The sequence below is a fragment of the Equus przewalskii genome, chromosome 16, assembly GCF_037783145.1.
Source record: "Equus przewalskii isolate Varuska chromosome 16, EquPr2, whole genome shotgun sequence".
In the NCBI taxonomy this organism is placed as follows: domain Eukaryota; kingdom Metazoa; phylum Chordata; class Mammalia; order Perissodactyla; family Equidae; genus Equus; species Equus przewalskii.
The window spans coordinates 80,765,383-80,791,979 of NC_091846.1; the positions used below are offsets into that span (position 1 = coordinate 80,765,383).

Here is a 26,597-nt window from a genome sequence, read left to right on the forward strand (position 1 = left end):
CATTCTCCTCGAGAGGAAGTATCACAAAGCCACACATTTAAAAACCAACAGAAAGCCTCAACTTAAATTAAGAAACATCTATTTATCAAACGCCGTTTATCTGGATAGAAGCGAATTCAAAGGACAGGTATCAACGAAGAAGATGTTTTCTCCTTAAGAGCCTCCGCTCCTTGCATCATCATGCAGAGCCTCCTTGTGGCCTGGTGTCCGGCAGGTGGAAGTGCTTGCACGCTGAGCTCCTGCTGCCCAGCTCTGCTGAAGACACCGGGCCATCACAGCCTGAACGGGTAGGTGTTGGGTGCAGACCCTTGGAAGGATGCCCACAGCAAGCCCAGCAGGACACGAAGAAGTGCACCGAAATCAAGGTCTGATGTTTGGATAGAGGCTAACTCCACATTTGCACAACTGTCATTGTAAAACGACAACAGAGATGTTTGCAAATCATTGACTTAATAATTGTTTAAGTCTTTTCAAAGACTTCCTCTGGACGGAAAACAGCCTTGCCAACACCTTGAGGTTAGCCAGGTGAGACCCATTTCAGGTAGTAATTGGAGATTAGGAAACAAAATTAGAACTCTGCAAATGTTTAATGCCTGAGGGTGATCTGGCTAATAGAGAAAATTCTATTTATTTTCCTCTCTTCATATTCTTCCCCCCTCCACCCCCGTATTGCCCTCAAGGAACATGAAGACTACAAGGTGATATGGGAACCAAACATACAACTATAATGGTGTTTCTATGAGGAAAAGTGTCACTAAAAAGTGTAGGAGGGACACTTAAGTCCAACTTGGGGAGCTCAAAGATTTCCTGGAGGAAATGGCCACTGTATTAATCTGGGTTGCCCAGGGAAACAGAACCAATAGAATATACATATATGTTTGTGTGTGTGTGCATCCACATATATGATTTATTATAAGGAACTGGCTCACGCACTTACAGAGGCTGAGAAGCCCCAGGATTTGCAGACGGCAAGCTGGAGACCCCGAGGAGCCAACAGTGTGAGTTCCAGTGCGTGTCTGAGTCCAAAGGCAGGAGATGATCAAGGTCCAGCTCCAGCAGTTGGGCAGAGAAACCAAATTCCCTCATATTCTACCTTTCTGTTCTATTTGAGCCTTTAATGGATTATTGAGGGGGGAGGGAACTGCTTTACTCAGTCTACTAATTCAAATCTTAATTTCATTCAAAACACCCTCACAAACACACCCAGAATAATGTGTGACCAAAGATTCTGGGCATCCTGAGCTCCAGTCAAGCTGACACACCACAGCCACTCAGGTGTGACCTGAAGGATTAGTTTCTAAAGCATCATACTCCAGCCTAGCCCAATGACTATAACAGGAAATATTTTCCAGTGCTCAAAAAGAACAAAGCAGGTTCTGATGGGGAAAGGTCTCTAAGGTATACCAGTGAACAAGGCAATTCTCATAATAATTACATATTTTATCATCTCATTCTTGTAGAAAAGAAAAAGATACATATTTGTAAATGTGCATATGTGCATCCAAGGCACAGAAGGAAGCAGAAAATGCACAACACTGACAGCGATTGTTTCTGGGAAGAGGAGGAGGGAAGGGGCTGGAAGGCCCACAGTCTGTACTACCTTTATTGTGGGAATCTTCTATAAAGAGTGTATTCGTGCAACTCACACAACAAGAGATAAAACAAGGAGGTAATATGCAAATAATTATATATGAATATTATTAAACAAATAGAAGCAGTTGAAAATAAGGCTTGGAATATACCTTGCTGCGTCCCTCCCTCATATTAACGAGCACAGAGCTGACTACTACCTGCTTGCATGGAAGGGGTGAGGAGTGTGGGGACCTGGAATTGGCCACCCCAAGATATGTCTCTTTGGCATCAGGATTATTTGAGGTTGATTGCTTTTGATAAACTGGGACAGGGAAGGAGGAATGGAACTTGCCCTTTGTTAGGACACGTTTACATTTGTAAGGTAAATCTCTATCTGTAAAAGGTGCCTCCCTCTCTGTACCAGGAAGAAGAAAGGCGATGACCTACTCTCCAAAAACTCTTAATCAATACCAAAGGCAAGGACTTAAAATCTGCATTTTATTGTGCTAGTCTGGTAACCTCCTGTAACTGACTTCCCTCCCCCTCCCAACGTTGGCATCTCCTTAAAGATTAAGCATCTTTCTTTAGGCTGCGAACCGGATTGTGGCGCTCATCTGTGGACCGCTCCCGCCCCCCCCCCCCCCCAGCCCGAGGCAACACACCTGCCACCCCGCGGCGTTCACTGGGACAGTAGACCTATCTGTCGTTTCCATCAAGCGCTGTGCTGACAGAGCAGCCTCGTGACTGTTGTAAAAGGGACTTTTCAATCATATGTGAAACACCCCATTTGGGGGCTATATAACGACTCTGTGCACCCCACTTCTTCGGTGCCCTTTCTTCCTTTGGGAAGAAAGGCCCCGGGCCATGGTTCCTCATAAAGCTTTGTTTAATTTTCTCTTGCTATTCTGTCTCATGTGAATTTAATTCGTTCTCCAGCTAGACGAACCCCCATTTGGGGAGAGGAAATGTCCTCCTCCCCTACAGGAGGTAGAAGGAAAGGGAAAGAAATACCACCCAGCATATGTGTACGCACACAAAGGGACGTGGCAGAATAGTCACAAATTTAGGGAGAGAACTTTTGAGTGATGGGATTCTTATGGGAAGTTTCATGTTCTTTTGGCTTCTCTGCATTTTCTTTCTTTCTTAGGCTTTTATATTTATAAAACCTATATCTACTTTTAAGAACACAATACATGTCCATGGTCTGAAATTCAAAAGCACAGACATCCAGGGAAAAGTCTCTCCCACACTCATCTCTTAGCTCCCAGCACTCCTCCCAGAGGCACTGTGCAGTTTCCAGGTTTCTAACTGGTCCTTCCAGGGATAGTTTAAGGATTTTTCCGCCTATTCTTTAGTTTTCGGTTGTACCCAAATGGACACATACAATAAACACCTTCCTATACATTGATTTTCCTCCATTAACACATCTTGGAGATTGTTCCAATTCCGTACACACAGAACTGCCTCGTTCTTTTAAACAGCTGCATGGCATTCCACTATGTCAGTATACTGTGACTTCCTTAATCAGTTTTCTAAACGAGTTTTTTTTTTTTTTAACTTATCAGGCATTTTATTAATTTATTTAATATTGGCCCTGAGCTAATATCTGTTGCCAATCTCTTTTTTTCTTCTCCTTCAGCCCAAAGCTCCCCAGTACATAGTTGTATATTCTGGTTGTAGGTCCTTCTGGTTGTACCATGTGGGACTCTGCCTCAGCATGGCCTGACGTCGTGCCGTGTCCCGCCCAGGATCCGACCCGGGGCCACCAAAGCGGAGTGTGTGAACCTAACCGCTCCGCCACGGCAGCCCCCATGGGTTATTAAACTGTCCTTCACCTTTTCCTTTTACAGGCTGTCGACAAATAAAAATGGCAAGCAATAGGATATATTGGAGTATATGAGGAAGCCATTTGATATAACCTAATTCAGCCTGACTTTGTTTCTTCCAAAAGGGCCTAACTGTGGCTGTTGAGCATGCATTGTATATCTGCTTAGACATTTCCTGTGGCCAGAACAAAGGCCCTTGAGATAAAGGTGCAACTTCCCCCCACATTAGCATTTCCTTAGGGATAAGCATCTTTCCTTAGGCTAGGAACTGATTGCTGCACTCACCTTTGACCACCCAGCTCACCTGTGACCAGTCAGCTGGAGACAACAGACTGCCACCCTGCTGTGTTCACTGAGAGAGCAGACCTACCTGCTGTGTCCATCAATCGCTGTGCCCACAGAGCAGTCTCGTGACTACTGTAAAAGGGACATTTCAATCCTATGTGAAACATCCTCTCTGGGGGTATATAACCACTCTGTGCACCCCACCTCTTTGGTGCCCTTTGTTCCTTCGGGAAGAAAGGCCCCGGGTTATAATCCTCAGATTTAAGCTCAGAATAAACTCACCCAAATTTTCATTTATAGATTGGTTATGGATTATTTTCATCGACACTGTAATGACCATCCTCATAAGGCAGGGAGCTCTGAGCAGTGCACATAACTTGTTCATCTTCAAACACCTAGCTGCTAGCATCATGTGTGTACAATGAATCAAGTACAAAATACTTATATGATGTTTCTTTTTGCATTCAACCTGTCAAGGAAGTTTTTTTACAGCTCTATTGAGATATATTTTACATACCGTAAAATGTACAGTTCAATGGCTTTCAGTTTATTCAGAGTCCTGCAGCAATCACAACAGTCAATTTTAGATCATTGTCCTGCCAGGACCCCCGCCCCCGTCCTGCACGCATGCCCTGTCCCGCATAGACCCCGCGTCCAGCATAGACCCCCTCCCGTCCCGCACGGATCCCCCGTCCCCTCAAGGACCCCCCCTCGTCCCCGCAAGCACCCTCAGTCCCGCACGGATCCCCCGTTTCCGCACGGACCCCCGCGTCCCCCAAGGAACCCCCGTCCCGCACGGAACCCCCATCCCCGCAAGGACCCCCGCGTCCCGCAGGAACCGCCGGTCCCGCCAAGACCCCGCCAGGCGGCGCCGCGTGGGCTCCGGGCGCACGGCCCGCGAGGGAAGGTGGGCTGGATAGGACGGGCGGCCACGGTGCCCCGAGGACCGGCCGCAGGGGCCAAAATGGCGCTCGGAACCCACGGCGCGACCCCCCTTTCAGGCGCCAGAGGGGGCGCGTCGGCCGAGGACTTCCGGGGCGGGGCCTGGAGGAGCGGAAGTTCCGGCGGCGCCAGGGTCGGGCGGGTTCGGCCGGAGGCGGCGGGAAGGCTGGCTCGCCGGGCGGGTCAGCCATGAACCTGGAGCGCTTGCGGAAGCGTGTGCGGCAGTACCTGGACCAGGTGGGCAGTGCGGCCGGGGGCCCGGTGCGCACGGCGGGCTGGCCCGAGGCTCTCGTTTGGGGCGAACCCCGCAGGGAGGACGCGGCCCCGGCCCGGTCCGCAGCCGGACGAGGGCAGCCGGGAGCGGGGTGATCCTCGCGCGTGCTCTGGCCGCTCTGTGGACGGCCGCACCGGAGCATCGGGCGCGCAGTGGGGGCTCCGTGCGGCCGGGCACCCGGCGCGCAATGGGGGCTCCGTGCTGCCGCACCCGGGCATCGGGCGCGCAGTGGGGGCTCCGTGCTGCCGCACCCGGGCATCGGGCGCGCAGTGGGGGCTCCGTGCGGCCGGGCACCGGGCATCGGGTGCGCAGTGGGGGCTCCGTGCGTACTTAGCGGTCAGTGGAAGTGGAAGGATGACTTTAGGAGGAAAATTGCAGGGCAGTGTTTGAATTTAGTTAGCTAATACGAAAGTTTTTTGAGAAGTTTAGCTCTGATTTTTATTTTGCTGAATTTCAATGAATAAAGATACAAACTAGCATGTCGTCTCAAATCAGTACTTTAAAAAGTTCATGTTAACTACATCTGCATTTCCTGCACCACCCTTTAACGTACAGCAAACAGTGTTTAAGGAAAGAATTGTCTCCAGAATCAGCAGCTTCAGTTTAACCTATGATGTCACCGGTTTTTGTAAAATGTACGCTTTCCCGATAAATTGGAAACAAAGAAGGGGAGGGAAGATCATGTTAAAGGTGAAATGTTCAGAATTGGACGTGAGATGCTGCTGCCGGGTGTCTGCACCGCGCTGGAGAGCTGTGTTTGGATTGTCCGGGAGTCAGTTGAGTTGAACAGATGCTTCTTGAGCTCTGGCTCTGAGGATGGGGAGGCGCAGACAGGCCTGGTTTCCCCGCTTAGGGCACTTAAACTGGGCAGTCCGGTACCCGTCCCAGAAGCGTTCCTCCTCCAGATTGACTGGCAGCAGAGTTCCTGGTTTGCATCCAGGAAAACTGAGGCAAAGATCCTGGAAAGACTGAGGACCATTGCTAATGATGAGATATTGCAAAATAGCCAGTGAAATTATCTACCGTTTTTGATACTTGCTGATATACAGTTTTGTGATGTATAAGTTAAAAAAAACCTGCCTTCTTGAACTGTGTATATCAAAGATCTTTTAATAATGTTTTTATTGTACAATTGAATTAAAACTCACCTAGCTGAGATATAAGATAGAGGTTTCATTGATAGACGCCTACTACATGTAAAACGTCATTGTATTGAGATGTCAACTTATTGTATAACATTCTAATAATATTAGATATCTGTTTAACACTTGAAATAACAGGGCAGTTACCACTTTCTCTTTTTTTTGGATACAGCAACAGTATCAAAGTGCTTTATTTTGGGCAGATAAAGTAGCCTCACTCTCTCATGGTAAGTGACAAATTCTAATATTTTTTCTGATTTCTCCATCTTTAAGACTCTTTCTGTTTTTCCTTGTACCTCTGGCCACTTATGTAATTTTTCCCTCCAGAGGAGCCCCAGGACATTTACTGGTTGGCTCAGTGTCTTTACCTGACAGCACAGTATCATAGAGCAGCTCATGCGCTTCGGTCACGAAAACTGGACAAAGTAAGTAATTTTGTGAACTTTAAAGTTTCCCAAAGCTTTTTTAAAATGTCATTGCCTTAGTATATTAGGAGCATGTGTTTTATGTCAAAATTATTTAAAAGGATTTGATTTTTCTTACTGAATGTGAAGAGAAAATTCATTAACTCTAATCTCAGTCACCTTGTTTTTCCTCTCTCCCTCCCACCATCTAGTCACTAAGTTGAAAATTTCGTTTTCTAAATAGCTTTGAGGTGACAGATGGTCCTTTCCATCTTGTTACCACTAGTAGATGTCAGGCGTTTCATTTGTCTGTTTTGTTGTTTTAGTCTCTTCTTGTCTCTTTTCCGGTGACATCTTTCCCACTTCCAACCTTCCCTGTTTCCAGTTCATCCTTTAAACTATCACAGGAATGGTCTTCCTAAAACACAGATCTGATTACAGTCATGTGCTGCGTAACGACGTTTCGGTCAATGATAGATTGCATGTACGACAGTGATCCTGTAAGATTAGTACTGTGTGTAGTAGGCTCTACCATCCAGGTTTGCACCAAGTGCACTCTGTGCTGTTTGTACAATGATGATGTCACCTAGCGATGCATTTCTCAGAGCACGTGCTCGTTGTTAAGCAACGCGTGACTGTATGTCACAGTATTGCTTGGTGATTTCCCATTACCTACACGATAAAATAAGGTGTATTAATAGACACCCGAGGTCCTTTATGATTTCCCTTCAGTCTGCGTCTGACCCTCCACTGCCATCGATATGTGTAACGTACTCCAGTCCTGCTACTTGTGGCTCCTTAGATGTGTGATGATTGTTCAGACGCAGTGCCTGGAATGCTGACAGCTCCTGACTTATCCTTTCCCTGCAGATGTGTGATGATTGTTCAGACGCAGTGCCTGGAATGCTGACAGCTCCTGACTTATCCTTTCCCTGCAGATGTGTGATGATTGTTCAGATGCAGTGCCTGGAATGCTGACAGCTCCTGACTTATCCTTTCCCTGCAGATGTGTCCTTCAGCTGGCCGCACTTCTCATGCCCTTCTTCCTAGTTTATGAAAGAAACTATGTGCGGTGTTCATGTCTGCCCTGCTATAACCCCTTGAGGGCAGGTCCTTACTCCTTTTTGAATCCTTGGTGCCCGGTAAACAGATTGTTGATGAGTATGAAAGTTAAAAAGACTGGATTTTTTTCTCTGCAAGAGTAAAAGGAAAAACGATGAAAATAGCTTTCTTCATGCCATGCTTATAGTTTTCTTTTAGAGTGAAGATGTACATTATCTTGACCACTCTTTTAATAGACTAATTTCATTCCAGTTGTATGAAGCATGTCGTTATCTTGCAGCTAGATGCCATGTAAGTATGCTCTAAGTTCATTTTTCTTTGGTAAAAGTTTAATTGTATGGATGCTGTGCATCCCTCGTGTGTGAGAATTCTAGTGATGGAGCTTGGCAGATTAGTGAAGTATTTCATGAGGAAATGTTCTTTTCTTTAGTATTGTTTGCTATAAGATATTGATTCTCCATTTAGTAGAAGCTGACGTGCATGAAGAAAATTCAACTTTAGACGTGTTAAATTTAAATAATGAGTGGGATTAATATTAACCTGTTAAAATCTGTAGTATTTTTGTGTACATCTAGTGTTAGAAGTCATGGATAATAAACGGTATTTCTGTTTTCTGCATAGTATGCTGCAAAAGAGCATCAGCAGGCTCTTGATATTCTTGACATGGAGGAGCCAATCAACAAAAGACTATTTGAAAAATACTTAAAGGACGAAAGTGGCTTGAAAGACCCCTCCAGTGACTGGGAGATGTCACAGTCCTCAGTAAGTAATAAACAGGCGTCAGTAGCATCAGTAAAAACTACCCACATGACATGACAAACATAAATCCTCTTCTTTTACTTGCTTGAGTGTAACCATGTTAAAGCAGTTTGGTTGCCAACTTACTTATTGCCCACCAAAATCCAAAAAGATTCCAATACGTCTCTAAGCCATCGCTTGGAAGCTCTAATTTTGTCCTCAGATGCTTGAATCTGAAATAGACTGAGGTCTTCCTTCTCGTATCTGATGCCTTAAACTACTCCCCAGAGGTGGCGGCATCTTTCCCCTTCTTAGTGTGTTTCAACAGTGTTTTGTACCTACCCCCAAGAAACTGTGATTACTTGAGATTGTTTCTTTTTTTCCAGGGAGTGGTTTGGTCTTACTATTTATGTTATTTTGTATATTTCAGTTTGTATAATTTATATCTGCATGAAATTGCAAATTCTTTGCTGGCAGAGATTAAATAATGTAACATAATAAATGATACCACAGTCAGATTACTAATCTGGGCTGTTATTCTTTTCTTTTGTTAACAGCTTTCTTGAGATATAATTCACATACCATGCAATTCATTCATTTAAAGTGTACAGGTCGATGGCTTTTAATGTATTCACGGAACTGTACACCCCTCATCACAATCAATTCTAGAATGTTTTTATTACTCCAGAAATAAACCCTGTGCCTGTTAGCTGTCACCCACTGATTCCTCTATTCCCCTGGTTATTCTTTATAACTTACTTAGGAAGGGACTTGGTTACCCTACTTTTCATCTCAAAAAGGTAGGAATACTACATTCTTAGGTGTTTTCTCTCTCCCTCTCTCTTTTTTTTCTTTTGAAGTGTTTGTGTATTAATTTATGTACTATGAAGCTCATTCAGTTTTCTGCTAAGAAATGCATTTATGAGGGAGCTCGGTATTATTATTTTTGGATGTCTTATCCATTAACTTATGTCTAAGAAATGTGTGATTTATTTGTAGTGCATTATTTTATGAAATGACTTTTTTTTTTTTTTTTACAACTCATAGGATATTGCATAGGTCTAAGGTTCTCTCACAATGTTCTCCAATATTTTTTAAATTTTGATTTTTATGATGACTCTTCATCCCTTTACCAATTTTAGCTGCTCATCTGTGGGTCATCTTTAAGCTCAGTGACGTGTTTCTTGAGGTTTAGAGTCTGGAAATAAATCAGATTTCTACATCGTCTTGCTAATAGTAGTCATGTGGCTGCTGTGAGAGCACCTTGCCATGGGCTCCTGTGCAGAAAGGGTCACCTCCAGTCCTTTCTGAGCCTGCACATTAGATAAGGAGAGGAAAGGGAGGCAAGAGAGGGTGAGTCCCTGTCCAGGGTCACTCGTAAGTGTCTGAGCTGGGGTGTGAACTCAGGTTCGTCTAGTCCCAGAGAGCCGTGCTTCTCACCGCTGTGCTATGGTGCTGCCAGTTTTCTGGTATTTACGAAGGTCCTCTCACTGAGATCTACCTGTCAAACTGTCTTAAGTTTGATGTAGTGTACGTATGCTCTGTGGCTGTCTCTGATCGTCGCCCTACTGGAGACAGAACAAGTAAAGAGCAGGGCAGCAGTGACATGCACACTGGTTCTGAAGATTTGCTGAGGCGAGGAGAGCCTAGGGAAGATAGATGAGAGAAGTTCTTTCATGTTTTTGTTAATTCATACCGTGTCTGACAGGATGGAACGAATTCTTTTAGATGTAAAAATCTCAGCCTTTGCATAATATATGATTTTTGATCAAAATTTAAATTTAGATGTATCAACTGAGTATGTGATTCATCATATTTTTCCAACAGATAAAGAGTTCTATTTGTCTTTTACGAGGGAAAATCTATGATGCTCTGGATAACCGAACCCTAGCGACCTACAGCTATAAAGAAGCTTTGAAGCTCGATGTCTACTGTTTTGAAGCATTTGATCTTTTAACGTCACATCACATGTTGACAGCCCAAGAAGGTTTGGAAACTCAGGTGTTTTATGTTTAGCACAATTAATATTGTTTGGATTGTTTATTTCTCTGAAGTCTGTGGAATCAAGAGCAGGCTATCTGCAGGTTTAAACAGACCTGTTAACTTCCTTAATGTCTTCGTGTGTGAGGCACATTGCAAAGTATGCTATGCGCAGTGCCTCTTGCTGTCGGAGTCTTGAGGGACTGATGTGATGAGGCCATCTTTCTGAGAATTGATGTGAGGTAGCATAAACCAAGATTTCATATCTGATTCAGTGACTCTCGACCTGCCTACACTTGTAATCCCTGAGGAGCTTTAAAAACATTGTGCAGGTCCCAACTCCAGACCAGTTGAATCAGCGTCTCTGGTGGTGGAGCTCTGGTGTCACATGGTTTAAAGCTCCCGGATGATCCTCAGGTACAAGAAGGGCCAAGAACTCTTGACCTAGCTTGTCGGCAGTGATATGAGGTTGATAAGCGAGAGAAGCAGAGAGAAAATGGGGATGTTGTGTTAAAGGGATTCAAATGCATTTTAGCCTAGTTCAGTGGTTCTCACCCAGGGTGATTTTGCCCCCCAGGGGACATTTTTGATTGTCGCTTGGGGATGGAGGGCGGGAGGTTCTACTAGCATCTAGTGGGCAGTGGCCCGACATCCTGCAAACGTCCTGCGGTGCGTAGGACAGGCAACAACAGGGCACTGTCCACACAGGTGTCACTGGTGCTGGGCTGGGAAGCTGGTCTGGTGGTTCTCGAGTTGGGGGGTAAACAGCGTCCCCTGCAGGCTCCCTGGCACAGCCCCCCGGTGGTTCCCATCACCGGGGTCTGGAATCACTGTCTTAGTTTTCTCTAGTACATTTTGATCTTGTTCCTTTCTGTTTTGAGTTTGATTTACTTAGACCAAGAAATATAGAAGAATGTTTTTTGCTGCTGATTTTTTTTCCTCCATAAATATTGAGGACATTCTTTTTTTCTCAACATTTTTAAGAAAAAGAACTTCTTGAGTCACTACCTCTTAGCAAGCTCTGTACTGAGGAACAGGAATTGCTACGTTTTCTATTTGAGAACAAATTAAAGAAGGTAAGTAAAAATAGAAAGTATTCGCCTTATGTGAATATCTTATTTCTTTCATTAAGTTTGGCCTCTATTCTTTTACTAGTTAAATTTTCAAAAGTGAATTTTTATTAATTTAGCCCATTTGCAAGAATAGATTTAGATTATTTAAAATATGTGATATGATTCCTAAAACAGCTTCCAAAAACATCTGTCTCCCTCCCAGGGACTCCTTTTACTAAGAGATTGAATTGTCAGATAAATGGAATGATGTTGCATGAAAATGAGCATTTTTTTCTGATGCTTCCTGAACTTTGTAAAATACTTACTGCTGTGGAATTCTGTGATAGAATTGAGAAGAGAATTGAACTTATTGAGAGGAGGACTGATGAGACTTGAAGTTGAAAGTTCCCAGAGGCTCACACATGTCCTTGTGTAAATCTTGAAACACTTGGGCCCATCGAGTTTGCCTTTTGCCGTGACGCTGCTCATTGAGTGTGTTTGCATTTGTCTGTTTCAGTATAATAAGCCTAGTGAAACTGTCATCCCTCAGTCTGCAGATGGTTTGCAGGAGAATCTGGATGTGGTCGTGTCTTTAGCTGAAAGGCATTATTATAACTGTGATTTTAAAATGTGCTACAAACTTACTTCTGTGTAAGTATATCCACTCACTTTTGTGTAGAAACAGAGTTCAGTCCATTTTACTTAAGAAATGCATTGAACGTGCTTTCTGAGTAATCTCTAACTGATGGTAATTTAAGTTGTCTTTACCATTTGCAGAATACCAAAGGGAGTGCTATCTTAAAAAAGCAATTTATAGGTACAGATTTATGCACATTTATAGGTTTATTCCAGTAACTTGGGGATATACATGTCCCTCCTCACAGTCTTTGATAATTTCAAGTTTGGAAATACTATTCTGGCACATAATTTTATAAAATCCATTCTTTGTTAAAGTAGAGACTAATAAAACCCTGTAGATACTGGGTGCTCAGTCAAGCTCACCAACTAGCCAAGCCGTTTCCTCCCACACTAGTTTCCCAGTGTACATAGTTCCAGCTTGTCCATTAGCCAAATTATGTAACTATTTTTAACGTATCTTTGGGGTTGCTTAAAATCCTTAAATTCACAAAGATTTTTTTTTTAAATAGAAGATTAGGATTTAGTTCTTTTTTTTTTCCTCTCTTTTTTTTTTTTGAGGAAGATTAGCCCTGAGCTAACTATTGCCAGTCCTCCTCCTTTTACTGAGGAAGCCTGGCCCTGAGCTAACATCCGTACCTGTGCCCATCTTCCTCTACTTATATGTGGGATGCCTACCACAGCATGGCGTGCCAAGCGGTACCATGTCCACACCTGGGATCCAAACCGGTGAACCCCGGGCCGCTGAGAAGCGGAACATGTGAACTTAACCGCTGCGCCAGTGGGCCGGCCCCTTATTCACAAAAATTTTAATTGACAAATACTTGTGGTCTGTTTAATATTTTATATTGTTTTTGATGTTTCTAAATAATTAGACTCCCTGTTTGATGTGTTACAGTTCTACTGATTTAAAGTAAATGTATGTGATCATTTTTATTCCTTCTAAATAAACCAGAATTTTCCCTTTCACTTGAACCTAATCATTGCCTTAACTGAACCAACCTGAAGATAATGGAGTTAAAAAAGTATTATAACCCACAGTCTTGTACATCGTGTTGTAATGACTTTAAACGTAGCTAATTATGATGAGCGCTGTTACATACTGTGTCTGGGGTAGTAATGTGTTGCTTTAACTTTCAGAGTAATGGAAAAAGATCCTTTCCATGCAAATTGTTTACCTGTACATATAGGGACACTTGTGGAGCTGAATAAAGCAAATGGTAAGAATTTTTTTTAATTAAAATAATAATTTTTAAGACAAAAAAATCTTCTGTAACCCTTGAAATTTTGTCTCATGAGTCCTGGATAGTTGAGATTGCAGGTAACGGCATGATGGAGTTCTATAATAAAAGTAACAGCTAGGGGAAGAGATGCTTTTCAAAGTGACCAACAGTTATTCTGTTATCCCAACAGAACACTCTACTTCTTGTTTTCCGTTTTTTAAAGATCGGCCCTGAGCTCACATCTGTTGCCAATCTTCCTCTTTTTTTTTATTCTCCCCAAAGCCCCCCAGTACATAGTTGTACATTCTAGTTGTAGGTCCTTCTAGTTCTTCCGTGTGGGACGCCACCTCAGCATGGCCTGACGAGGGGTGCTGGGTCCACACACAGGATCTGAACCGGCGAAACCCTGGGCTGCTGAAGCGGAGCGCACGAACTCAACCACTCAGCTACGGGGCCGGCCCCAGAGCACTCTACTTCTTTATCCCTTTTCCTTTTCTCAAGTATAATTTGTGGTTTTGATATGTTAGCTTTAGAGTGTTGGGTGGCAGGTTTGCCTTTTTTGTGTGTTTGTAAAATTCTCAAGAAAACTGATAAGGCAAGAGTCAGTGACTGTTTAGAAATTGGAAGGGGGCAAAGTTTTGGCTCGTGTTTTCCATATTTTAACATCTCAGAAACGTTACGTGTGTTTGGACTGTATTCGCCCTTAAATCTTTTAAACAACAGTGAGCTCTGTCGAGAGGAGAACATCCAACTGCACCTCCTGCTCAGCGTATGGTCTGTGGACCAGCAGCCTTGCGCCTCCTGGAAGCTTGTCATGTGCAGTGCGTACTTGCTGGCTGCCTGGTCTCAGGAATCCGAGTCTGCACCCAGGAGTCGTCATCCTGACGTGCTAGGACTTACACGTTGCTCAAGAGGAAATCATCTTGCTGATTTGATAAACTTAGGTGTTTGGTCAACCGTATCGGTTGTGGTTAAGATTGTCCATAACAGGCCCATCGAGCAAGCGGCATGGGTTTGTAAGATAGATGAAGCTCTTTGACATAACCTCTTAAGCACGTCAAGTGCTTTATCATGTGCCGTTTGTCCAGTCTTCCAGTCACTCAGCGGACACTCAGTGCCCACTTATGGATCTGGCACAGGGTTAGGAGTTGGGGGGATTGGGTTTGAATGAAGCAGCTGTGGTATCTGCCCCGTGGAATTTCTGTATTTCATTAGGTAAATGGATTTTGTATCTAGAAAGAAAGAAAAGTATGAAATTGTTGCTGTGAAAACACAATTTATATGATTGTGAAGAGTTGTAACTGGAGGGAAGTCGTATCTTCAAATTGATTTGATATGAGTAATTTTATTCTTTTTTTCTTTTTCCCTAATGTAGAACTTTTCTATCTCTCTCATAAATTGGTGGATTTATATCCTAGTAATCCTGTAAGTAAATATAATCCTTTTTATCTTACACAAATAAAATACTTAGCTAGTGTATTTGAGTCCAAGCAAATCGTGTTTTATTTTAAGGTGTTGGAGCAGAATCTCCTGGTGCTTGTGATAATTAGAAGCAGCATTAACTTTTTCATTCTATGGAGGTATTTTTTTGGTATACCAAAACAACTTGAAACAAAAATCTTTATTCTTTTCTGATTATAGAAATTATATATGCTTATTATTTAAAAATGCTTAGAAAAGAAGAGAAAAATAAAGAATTGAAAGTGCAAGTTGCCCTCCCACCTCTCATAAGGAAAGCTGATAGCTGCTTGGTAGCTTTCTCACATCTCTAAGACGATTTACTGAATTTTGCACTGATTGAATCTTTGAATCTTCCAAGCTACCGTGAATCAGAATTAAGACCTAGAAATTGAAAATGGAATCAGGAACTGTGTCCTTAAAGACAAAAGTCTGGAATCAGGGTCTAAGTCTCAGACAAAAATCTGCTTACTAGACCAGTGTGGAAATAATTTATAAAGAGGCAAAACCAGCGCAAGAGAGATCAGCTGATGAAGTGGAACCTGGTGGAACCAGGGTTGAGCCAGGGGCCCAGTGCAGGTGGGAGGCCAGACCGAGGCTGGCTTTTGAACCAGCAGGTGTTCAGGAGCCTCCCCTTGAGTCAGAAGCTGCAGGGGGTGATGGAGGGCACCCTGGGAGGAGCTGTGGGGACTGTCCTCTTTCATCCAGGACCCTTAAGAGACAGGCTGTGCCCGAGAAGTTTCTAATGTGAGCTAGAATACACAGAATATGTGATGGGACTTCTAGTCCCCCTCTGGCTTAATTTGTTAGAGATTTCTAATTCCAGTTGACTTCTTTGGTCATGGTGAATTTTGAACTTTGTAGGTATCTTGGTTTGCAGTGGGATGCTATTATCTCATGGTTGGTCATAAAAATGAACATGCCAGAAGATATCTCAGGTATGAATTATCGTCTTCCTCTCTCTGTAGTGAATCTGTAGGAGGTGACTTGCTGCTTCTGCTTTAATGCAGTAACAAGTGGTTGAAAGTACTCTGAAAGCAGTGTGAAAGAGTAGACACCATCTGCAGATTCAGTTCAGTTCCGTCAGTTGTGTGCCTTGCTCTTTATAAGATGTCATGAGGGGAGATGAAAGTTATCAGTGGTGTAGATAGACCTTGTTCCCAGGGAACTTATAATGTATTTAAATTTTTATTGTAAAGGAGAATAAATATGAACAATAGAGAATAATGTACTTTGAAAGGTTCTGTTTTTCATTTACAGAGATGCTACTAACCTTTTACTTTTAGGACTTCTTATGTTAATAGTGTGAAATTAAGTGAAATTTTACATGGGTTAGGTACCAAATGTGACTGTAAAGCAGAATTCTTGGGACAGTGACCTGGTTTATATTAAGGATCTGCTGTGGTTTGAGCTTAAGGAGCTCCATGCAGCCAAAGCAAGTTACTTAACCAGTTTTACTCAATTATTCAAGTATAGAAAAATGTCTAGTATACGGAGAATTAATTACTGAAGGTTTAAAATATAATCATGATTTTGACTTCCTCCATGTGAACAAAATAGAAAATAGTTCTAAGGGAAAGCACATAAAGTTTGGACACAGACTTGAATTCTAATCCATGTTCTGCCACTTACTAGCTCTAATCCTTGGGAAAGTTTATCTCTGACCCTCTTTTTTTTCTTCTCTAAAATGGGAATGATGTGATACTTGTATCCCAGGATTGCTAGGAAAATTGATCAGATGACACGAAAGGATCTTGCACTCGGAAGAAAATAGGGCGTGCTCTCTGGTTAGTTGAGTATTAAGCATTTTAGAAAAACTTGTGTGCTTTTTCCTGGAGTGGGAAGATGATTTGTGTTGTAATAGCTCCTCTGAGTTGTGCTTCTTTGATTTAGTGTGCTTATACAGTGATGGACTCTACCTGAAACAGGGACTATTGGGGTAAAAAAAACTTAGAAAATAAAATGCTAGGAAGTGGGAATCTCACCATTTGTATTTTCCATGTTTTGTGATATGTTCTCTTTATTCCTTGTTGGGGTCACCACTGTGTCCACTGATTTAAGACTGTTGGTGACAGTGTAGCCCAGTCCCTGGAGCCAGGGTGAACCATCCGTAGGACGTCACTTAATCTCTCCAGCCTCAGTGTACTTATCTCTAGAATATAAGTAATATTTTATCGTGGGAGTTAACTAGGGTTAGGTGATACGTGTAAGGATCTAACGCGTGCCTGGCACACAACGGTCCCTCATTAAGCGGCGGCTGCTACCACCCTTTACTAGGTTGTAAATTGAGGCTCCTGGATTAAGTAACATTCGTAAATTCTATACACAATGCTACTTGGTTCGACTATGGTACGTAACAAGTTGTGGAACTCCTAAAATTTCTTAAAATTTTGCTTGTGCTGCTAAACATTCTTTTATTTCAAGTGAATTAGCACAAATGTTACATTAGTATTTAATATGTTGACAGCTCATGTATTTACTTAAGTCTAATGTTCTTGAAGCCATCAGCTTACATAAAATTTACTTAACAACTTAATAAATATTATATTACTTGAATGAAATCTTCTGTTTTAGCAAAGCTACGACTCTTGAGAAGACCTACGGGCCCGCGTGGATCGCGTATGGGCACTCGTTCGCGGTGGAGAGCGAGCACGACCAGGCAATGGCTGCGTACTTCACAGCGGCACAGCTGATGAAAGGGTGCGGTGGAGCGGATGGCGTCAGCTCCATGGAGGGCTGTTTGTGCCAACAAAATGGAATTTCTCTTATTACTGTCACCGCCCTTCGGTTGCTAAACAAAAATATCTTACTTGCACCTTGTTAGTAGCTTGTGGTAGTGAAATAACTATGGAAGTTAAGGGGGAAAGAAGCTGGTGCAGTGATTTCCCAGCACTTGATCATACCCAGCCCAGAAGGACACAAGGAATCAGGCCAGGAACAGATGAGGATGGAAGTTGTGTTTCACGTGCTTGTGCAAGACTGAAAGTATTCTTGAGCAAAAGTATTTATAGTGTGTTTATGTCCAAAAGGTATTTGATGTGGCTTAGTGGTAGTGCAGGACTGTATTTGCCAGTGTTCTAGATTTATATCAATAGTGAATGTATTGATATTAACTGATGGAAGTGGAGTATGTTACTTTGGGGAATGGAGTGTTGTTGCCAATCCTGTGACTCTTTGGGCTTGCTGTTGCTTACGCCTTGCAGTGTTCTTCGTTGGGCCGTCTCCCCCTCTGGAGAGATAGGGGGAGTGCGATAGTTCAGAGGCTGATCTGGAGACAGACTGCCTGATGATCTTGGCAAATTATGTGCCCTCTTGAAAAATAGGAATAACAGTACTCCTTCTGGGCTTATTGTGAGGAGTCATTGAGATAAAAACAATTAAAGGCTTTGAACAGTATCTGACAGAAAACACTTAATAAAAGTCAGCACCTTAATATGTCTGCTTGTGGTATTCAGGAGTGAGATTGATTTATCTGTATTCAGTTTCGTCTCGCTGGTTTGATTGACCTTTTCAGACTCTGAGAGTCATTTTGCAACCCGTTGTGCATTTGAAGTATTCATGATCCCCAGCTTTTTTAGTTATATTAAGTTTGGTATGTGTGACTTTTGTATCTGCCTAGTCATCCACAAAAATGTTGTAAAGGTCCTAGCTCCTTGTGTTATTAGTCATCTCAGCTGCCATAACAAAACACCATAGACTAGGTGATTAAACAGCAGAAGTTCATTTCCTCCTGGCTCTGGGGGCTGGGAAGTCTCACGTCAAGGTGCTGGCCATTTGGTTCCTGGTGAGAGCCTTTCCTGATGTGCAGACGGCAGCCTCCCCGTGTCCTCACGTGGCGGAGCGAGCGCTGGTCTTCTCCCAGAAGGGCCCCAGCCAGGTGATCGCTTTCAGCCTTCATCATTTCCTCACAGGCCCTCTCCAAAAACGGCCACAGGGGGTTGGGGCTTAACATGAATCTGGGGGCACACATGTTCGGTCGATAACACTACATGTTACTGGCAATGATCCTCCAGGTTAAAATTGTTTAACCAGTTACTGATCCACCTGAACGGCCTCATACCTGTCTAGGTTGCTCCATCGTGTTCACCCACGTGTGTGAGGCAGCTTCTGAAGCTTGGCTCCAGTGTCTGCATGTACCCCAAGTCTATCAGTCTGAGAAGTTGGCAAAAAGAATCTCGATAACTTACTGTGAGGTGTTTCTTGGGAGCACATACTAGGGTCTGCTAATTTTTTTGTGCTCTTCTGGGTCCTCACAAACCCAGATAGTTATTACTAGTTATTAGTTAGTTCCCAGCTAAGCATCACAACCAATGATAATTAATGATGTGATTAATACCTTCGTTTCCTAATCTAACAAACTTTATCTCATTTTCAATTCATCAAGGTAAGGTAAGCGTTATTTTTCTCTCAATTTCACTTTCCCATCAGAACAGCTTTGCCTTCTCTTGACGTGCCGTGTGTTTGGGTAAATGTTTGAAATTACATAACGATTTTAGAATTTCCTTTATGATTTCTTCTTTGAGTCGGTTATTTAAGAGTGTGTTGTTTAATTTCCAAATGTTTGTGAATTTCCCACATTTCCTTCTGTTACGATTTCTAATTAATTCCGTTGTGGTTGGAGAACATGCTTTGTGTGATTTCAGTCCTTTTAAATTTGCTGAGGCCTGTTTTATGACCTGACATGATCTGTCCTAGAGGCTGTTTCAGGGGCGCTTGAGAGCGCTGCTCTTGTTGGGTGCAGTGTTCTGTACCTGTCCCTTAGTCCAGTTCGGTTAGGGTGTTGTTCATATCTTCTGTTGCCTTGTTGGTCTTTTGCCTAGTTATTCTGTTCATTATTGCAAGTGGAGTATTAAAGTCTCTAGCTATTCTAGTTGAATGGTCTATTTGTCTCTCCAATTCTGGCAGGTTTTGCTCATGTGTTGAGTCTCTGTTGTTAGGGCTTGATGGATCGATTATTTTATCCTTATCACATGTCCTTCGTGGTCTCTGGTAACAGATTTTGTCTTGAGTCGGTTTTGTCTGATGTTAGTATAGTCATGCCAGCTCCTTTGTTACTGTCTGCACGGTGTGTCTGCCGTCCTTTTACTTTCAACTTGTTCGTGTCTTTAAATCTGAAGTATATCTCTTGTAGACAACATATAGTTGGATCGTGGTTTTATTACCCTTTCTGCCAATTTCTTCCCTTTTGGCAGAGTTTTATCCATTTATGTGTAATGTAAATACTGATACAGTAGGATTTATTTTAGCCATTTTGCTCTGTTTTTTAATATGTCTCAAGTGTTTTTTGTTCTTCTATTCCTTGTTACTGCCTTCTTTTGCATGAGGTATTTTGTAATGTACTGTTTTAATTTCCTGGTTTTTCCTACAGTATTTTTCTCATGGTGTGTGGAGTTTCCCTTCCCCTGGGCACATTGCCCTTCCAGCCCCTGATGTGCTCACCAGCCTGAAAACTCTCCAGATCTTGTTGTTCAGGAGCTTTTGTGGAGCTCAATCTCCAGCCCTCCACTTCCCAGGAGGGCAGTGATGAGACGGAGAGTCCCAGCCCTCTGGTCACTAGGTCTTTCTGGTGACCAGCCCCATCCTGACCAGCCCCAACTGAGGCCCTAAGTTACCTCCGTGAGCATAAATGCAGGTGTGATCAAAGGGGGCTCATTATAAATAACAAAAAGATGCTCCTGTCACTCAGGAAACCGCACAGGCTGCAGGACAACCCAGGATGAAGACCAAATAGATTTCTTTCTTTACCACACCAACTTAATTTGATAGTATACAAAAAATGTACTCTACCCTGGCTCTGTTCTCCCACCTCCTTTGTGCTAGTTTTGTCATGCAGATTACGTTTTATACATGGTAAGCTCATCAACAGATTTATGATTTATTGCGTCAGTTGTCTTTTAAATCAGAGGAAAAGAGTTGCAAACAAAGATATACTGTCTTATATTTACGTGTGTGGTTACTTTTACTAAACTCTTTACTTTTTGTGTGGATTTGAGTTACTGTCTAGTGCCTTTCATTTCAGCCTGAGGGACTCCCTTTAGAAGTTCTTGTTGGCAGGTCGGCTAGCTGCGAATTCTCTGTTATACACTGTTATAATTGTTACTGCATGTAATTTTGTTTTTCAAAGAAGCTTTGAGGAGAGCCAGTATAATTTATAGCATTTATTGTTTTAGCCTTCTCATTTGCCATTTCTGGTTCTCTTCATTTGTTCCTGTGGATTTAAGGTACTATCTGGTGTCTTCCTTCCTATGCTACAGCTTTGCCCTCACCCATCCTGTGCTGTTATTGGTAAGCATTGCACTTCTGTATATGACAGGCCCAGGAATACAGTTATATGCATACTGTTTCATACAGTTGCTTTTTATGTCCGTTAGAGAAGAATAAGTATACGTTTGTGCCTTCTTTTATAATTACATAATCACCTTTACTGGTATTCTTTATTTTTTCTTGTGCATTTGACTTACTGTCTCGAGTCATTTCCTTTCAGCCTGAAGCTCCTTTAGTATTTCTTATAAGGCAAGCCTGCACCAACATTTCTTAGTTTTCATTTCCCTGGGAAAGTCTTAATTTCACCTTCATTTTCAAAGAATAGTTTGCTGGATATAAAATTCTTGGTTGGTGTTCTTTTCTTTCAGCACTGTGAGTGTCATCCATCTACCTTCTTGGCCTCCAGGTGTTTGGTTAGAAGCTGGGTGTGTATCTTATTGGGGATCTCTTGTACGTTATTAGTTGTATTTTCTTACTTAAAGATTCTCTTTTTTTGTTTTTCAGTGGTTGGACTATGGCTTGTCTAGATGTGGATCTCTTGAAGTTTAGCCTCAGGTTTTTTGAGCTTTGGGATGTTTTTGGCCAGCATGTTCTTTTGTTTCAAATGTCCCTTCTGCCCCCTACTTGCTCCCTCTGCCTTCTGGGCTCTCCTTACGAGTATGCTGGAGTGCTTGGTGTGTCCACAGGTCTTTCAGGCTCTGTTTGCTTTTCTTCGTTCTTTTCTCTCTCACTTCTGCAGACTGAATAATCTCAGTTGACCCGTCTTCAAGTTCACTGATGTTTCCGCCTGTTCAAACTGCTGTTGAACCTTTCTAGTGAATTTTTTATTATTTTGCTTTTTGACTCCAGACCTTCTGTTTGGTTCTTTGTTACAATTTTTATGTCTTTGTTGTTGTTTGTTTGGTTAGACATTGTTCTCATACTTTGGTTTTGTGGACATGATTCCCTTTAGTTGGTTGAATATTTAACGTGTTTGTCTGGTAAGTCCAGCTTTGGGTCTTCGTCCGGGATAGTTTCTGTAGACTGCTTTCCCCCTGTCTCTCTTGCCATACTTTCCCGTTTCTTTACATGTCTCTTTATTTTTTGATACTGGACATTTAAAGTAATATAATGTGGGATTTCTGGAAATCAGATTTACCCAATCCCACCTCAGGGTTTGCTGTTGTTGCTGTTTGTTATGACTTTGCTGGACTAATTGTGTACTGTCTCTGTCCTTTGTCATCTGAGGCCACTGAGGCCTCTGCTCAGTTGGCTTAGTGGTTTCCTTTTATGTCTCAAACCAGTAAGTCTTCCCCTCTTTTTGGAAGGACCGTGCACCTCTAGTAGGGCCTGCCTTTGGTGGGAGGGACCCTACACCTCTAGTGGCGCCTGCCTTCAGGTTCCTGTAGTTGACAGCTGTGTTAGTCTTCACTTCCTGCTTGTTCTGGGCCTCAGGTCAGCCAGGGGTGAGAGATTAGGGCCTTCTCTGGTCTTTCCTGTGCACGCACACAGCTCTGTACATGTGCACGGCCTTCTGGATCCCCAGGAATTTGGGAGCTCTTCAAAGCCCCCTGTGGACATCTTATCACCCAGATTTCCTTTTAAGTTTTTGGCCAGCCTCTTGTTTGCCTGGACTGGTATAGCTGCCTCAGGTTAATGTTAAATAGTTACTGCTGATTGTTTTCAATGAATGCCCTGGGGATAGATCTTTTCTCACCCGGTGGTCTCAGTCAGGTCAAATAAAGACAGGCTGTGAGTGGGACTTTTCCAGAGAGCTGCCAGATGGGTCAAATAGTGACAGTTCTCTTTGGGGTGTTTCAGGAGCTCCAGACTCATTCTATTGTCTCCAGTGGCTGCTAGGCTGCTGGTTTTCTAGGCTACTGTGGAACTGGGAAAAGGGAGATGGGAATAGGACAAGTTAAAACATCACAAAGTTTGCGGTTCTTACTGAGACTTGGCTGTTTTCTAGAGTAAACACTCCTCAGATTGTTGTAAGCCTTTGGTTAACTTCCAAAATTCTGAAAGTTTATTTTGACAACTTTTGGCAGTGTTCTTGTTGCTCTTATGGAGGAGTAGATTTTTGGAGGTCCTTACCTTGCCATGTCAGAAGTTCTTCCTCCAGGTAAATACGTGTAGAGGGTTCTTCATGGCCCTTCTGTAGATGGTAGACTCTTAACTTGAGTCGTGATCTACATTAGAACCAATGCGCATACCAACAGTCAGTATTTATTGATGTTCTCAGATCCATCCTTCTTCAGTACTTGCTCTGTGCCTAGAACTCTTTATAGGTATGAAAATAGAATATGCATGACATAGTTCAGAAGTCTTTGGTGTAGAACTGATAATAACTGATACACTGGGAGTCCATACAGGGATTGCCATTTGGGTTAGAAAGTCAGAAGCAGCTGTGTAAAGGGAAGTGGGATTTGAACACAGTCATGATGCATTAATGTGCTGAGCTGATAAAGGAGAAGGAGAAAGACAGTCTAGGCTGGGGCTAGAGGAGGGCAGGCAGCAGAGACACGCCCTTCTGCTTCAGAGGGTTTTGTGTTTGTTTTTCTGCTGTAGAATAATGAAAAATAAAAGTGACTAGGTTGCTGATAGATTCTAGAAGTGGCAGCTGATTAGTCTAAAAATCATTAGACGTTCACTAAATGAAGTGTTAGGGAAAAAGTAAACACTGTTTTTGGCTATGTTTGAATTATTTTGCAGACAAGATTTGAAGTTGATAAACTTTATAATTCAGCAGGAATTAATTTTTCGTGTTGAATATATGAAATTTTCCAATATTTTTAGGTGCCATTTGCCAATGCTCTATATCGGATTAGAATACGGATTGACCAATAACTCAAAATTGGCTGAAAGATTCTTTGGCCAAGCTCTAAGTGTTGCACCAGAAGACCCTTTTGTTATGCACGAGGTTGGAGTGGTTGCGTTTCAAAATGGAGAGTAAGTACCACGAGGCAACACCCATTCAATGTCCTTTTTGTAAACAGAGTGAAACCTCAGTCGCTAGAGCATAACATGTCCGAGTGACTCTCCAGGTGATTTTTATTTTTAAACGTGTACATTTTAGGAGAAGGAGGTGGACATTTAAGAAATAAAACAGAAAGTGTTATATTGGATTTCTTTAAAAATGCCGAACCCAGATGCTGGTCCCCTCAGATCTGGGCTTCCACAGGCTCTTAGTTCCAAGGCTGGGCATTGCTGCCAGCTCTGCCAAGTCACTGAGCCCCTCAGGAGGCACTTCAGAATCCTTAGTCATCTCCTTGTTGATTAGGAGTTGGATTCATACAGTTGAGAGGGATTTTCCACAATTTTGAAACAAAAATGTTTTCTGTTTAGTTGCCAGTTAATCCAAAAATTAAAATAATTAAATGGCCCAATCTCTGAGCTTCCTGGTCAATTGAGGCATTACTCCAGCCTTGGACATTTATAGAATAAGTAATTCACTGTCGTACTCAAAGAGAAAAATATCTAGAGTCCTTTGCACTAATTATACATAAACTTAAAAACAGTAAATTAGTACTACTGTAGTGCTCTAAAAATTGGGTTATCTAGTATTTATAAAAGAAAGTTTGGGGCTTTTTTATAATGTGTAGTAATAATTTTAGTATACTGTCAATCTATTCGTAACCAAGGGTCGGCCCCTAGGTGCTCTCATGTAGGCAGACGTGTGTGCTCCCAGCTGAGGTCAGCAAGGTGATGCTCTGCCTTCTTGTTTCCATTCTCACACTGTAAACAAGTGTGCTTTTTGCAGTCTATTTTTTGCCACATTTTTCACATTTTTGTGCTTTTTGTTGGCGATTTTGCTGTTTAAGATGGTCCCAAAGCATAGTGCTGAAATGCTGTCTCGTGCTCCCAAGCACAGGAAGGCCACGATGTGCTTGGAGAAAGTACACGTGTTGGGGGGCTTTGCTGAGGCCAGGGTTGTGTGATGTTGGCCGTGAGTTCAGCGTTAATGAGTCAACAGCGTTGTTGGACAAGCTGTCATTAAACAGAAGCGCATATAGGACAGGTTTATGCTGAACACTTGGTGAAGTGTGACCACGGGTTTGTAGGAAGCTGAGCCTGTGCTTCTGCTGGGAGTGGTGGTTAGCATTCACCACAGCAGTGTCCACAGTGGCTGCGTCGAGCGCCATCCCGAGGAGAGAGCCGCTGTCTCCTGGAGGCACTGCCATGAGGCTAACCACTCATCTGACATGAATCTGAGTTTCAGTAAACTCTTTACAGAAGCCGACCTCATTTATTTCACTGTTACTAGAAAGAGACGTTAACATTTTTGCTTAAAGTGTTTATACTTGCTAATTTTGAATAACCTGCAACCTTTTTTCCTTCTATTTTAGATGGAAAACAGCAGAAAAATGGTTTCTCGATGCTTTGGAAAAAATTAAAGCAATTGGGAATGAGGTATTCTTTGTAGTATCTATAAATAGACACATACTCCTGAGTGTTTTTACTTTGAATGAGAGAAATAGCATAGACGAACAGTCATCTTGCCTGGAAGATAATAGCCTGATATTTGTCATAATGAATGTCTGTCAGTTTTTGAATGGTCAGGCAGTCAGCTGTTGTACTACATGGCACAAATGAGTTTGTTTCTAAGGGGAGACCAGTGTCTGCTGTTTGCTTAAGAGACTCTGGTTTTGGTGTGTGGGAGCAGTCAGAGTATATTTGATGATTATTTGATGCAGGGAATATGTGATGGTTAGTGGAAACTGTTGGGAACTGTAGCAGGTAACAGAGTATGTCCTTCTCTGGAACTTAAAAGAGCCTCATCTTTGATTAATGGGTAAATAAGTAGTGGATCCCACTTCTGCAGGAACAGGGCTAGATGTCATTCCAGTTCAGACCTGTCATTACTCTTCCTTACCTTGTACTTGGTATGTATGTGGATCTTTCAGTGTTGGAAATGTTTAGCTAGGTTCTGTTGTATGAGAGATGTACTCCATGAATTTGTGCTCTACGTGGATGTGTATACATTGGTATTATTTTAAAATAATGACAATTTTAGATACTGTAAACTTCTGTAGGTAAGGATTTGCATTTTGCTGCCCTTCTGGTTCCTGATTCATTTTATTCATAGCTATATTTGGTTTAGTCTGTTTGATCGTCACTTTCCAGCTTCATTCTCTTCCTGTGTGGGCACACTGGCCATGGCCCACATCTTCCTTGGCTGCTAGTTCCTCTTTACTGAGACTCACACAGCTCCCTTGGGGTCCCTGTCAGGTGGCAGTCTGCCTGTCCCCATAGACCCAGCTGTGTTTATTTTGGTCTCTTCTTTGTCATATGAACTTAAAACACTGTATTTCTGTGTGTTTGCACATATATGTTTGTAAAGCAGGTTCTTCCACAGCTCACTCTTGGGTGGTCTGGATAACATGTGTTTTTGTCAATATAGGGTTGCCACTTAGCACTTTGATAATTTTCAAAGAATTGAATACCTTAGGACTTTTCTACTCAACTTAGACCAGCTGTACCAGCATCATCTGGGAGCTCATTAGAAGTGCAGAATCTCAGATTTACTGAATCAAAATTGCAGTTTTAGCAAGATCTGCAGGTGATTCCCATGCACAGAAAAGTTTGAGACATACTGTCTTAAACCACACTCGAATTGAGACGATCTTCCTTGATGACAAGGCACTTTGGAGTCTTACAGAAATTTAAAGTAATGGTTTTAAGTACAAAAGCACAATACTATTAAAACTGTCAAAATGCCCATTAAAGAGTTATATGAAGAGGAGGGATATGGTTTAACTT

At 42.5% G+C, this 26,597-nt stretch overlaps 1 protein-coding gene across 2 annotated transcripts in view; it reads left to right on the forward strand.

Moving 5' to 3' along the window:
- Positions 1–4,715: 4,715 nt before the first annotated feature.
- The window catches only part of CDC16 (cell division cycle 16), a 29,316-nt gene continuing 7,434 nt past the window's right edge, over positions 4,716–26,597 (forward strand). Inside the window, exons 1-14 of one of the 2 annotated variants that reach the window (XM_008518120.2) lie at positions 4,716–4,862; positions 6,214–6,268; positions 6,369–6,466; positions 7,760–7,798; positions 8,129–8,269; positions 10,073–10,232; positions 11,210–11,301; positions 11,795–11,928; positions 13,054–13,133; positions 14,512–14,561; positions 15,459–15,532; positions 17,169–17,294; positions 23,634–23,786; positions 25,184–25,247. In XM_008518120.2, the coding sequence (XP_008516342.1) occupies positions 4,815–4,862; positions 6,214–6,268; positions 6,369–6,466; positions 7,760–7,798; positions 8,129–8,269; positions 10,073–10,232; positions 11,210–11,301; positions 11,795–11,928; positions 13,054–13,133; positions 14,512–14,561; positions 15,459–15,532; positions 17,169–17,294; positions 23,634–23,786; positions 25,184–25,247 (1,314 nt within the window). In that variant the 5' untranslated portion in view covers positions 4,716–4,814. The remainder of the gene's footprint in view (positions 4,863–6,213; positions 6,269–6,368; positions 6,467–7,759; positions 7,799–8,128; positions 8,270–10,072; positions 10,233–11,209; positions 11,302–11,794; positions 11,929–13,053; positions 13,134–14,511; positions 14,562–15,458; positions 15,533–17,168; positions 17,295–23,633; positions 23,787–25,183; positions 25,248–26,597) is intronic. The other variant, XM_008518122.2, reaches the window with a different exon arrangement.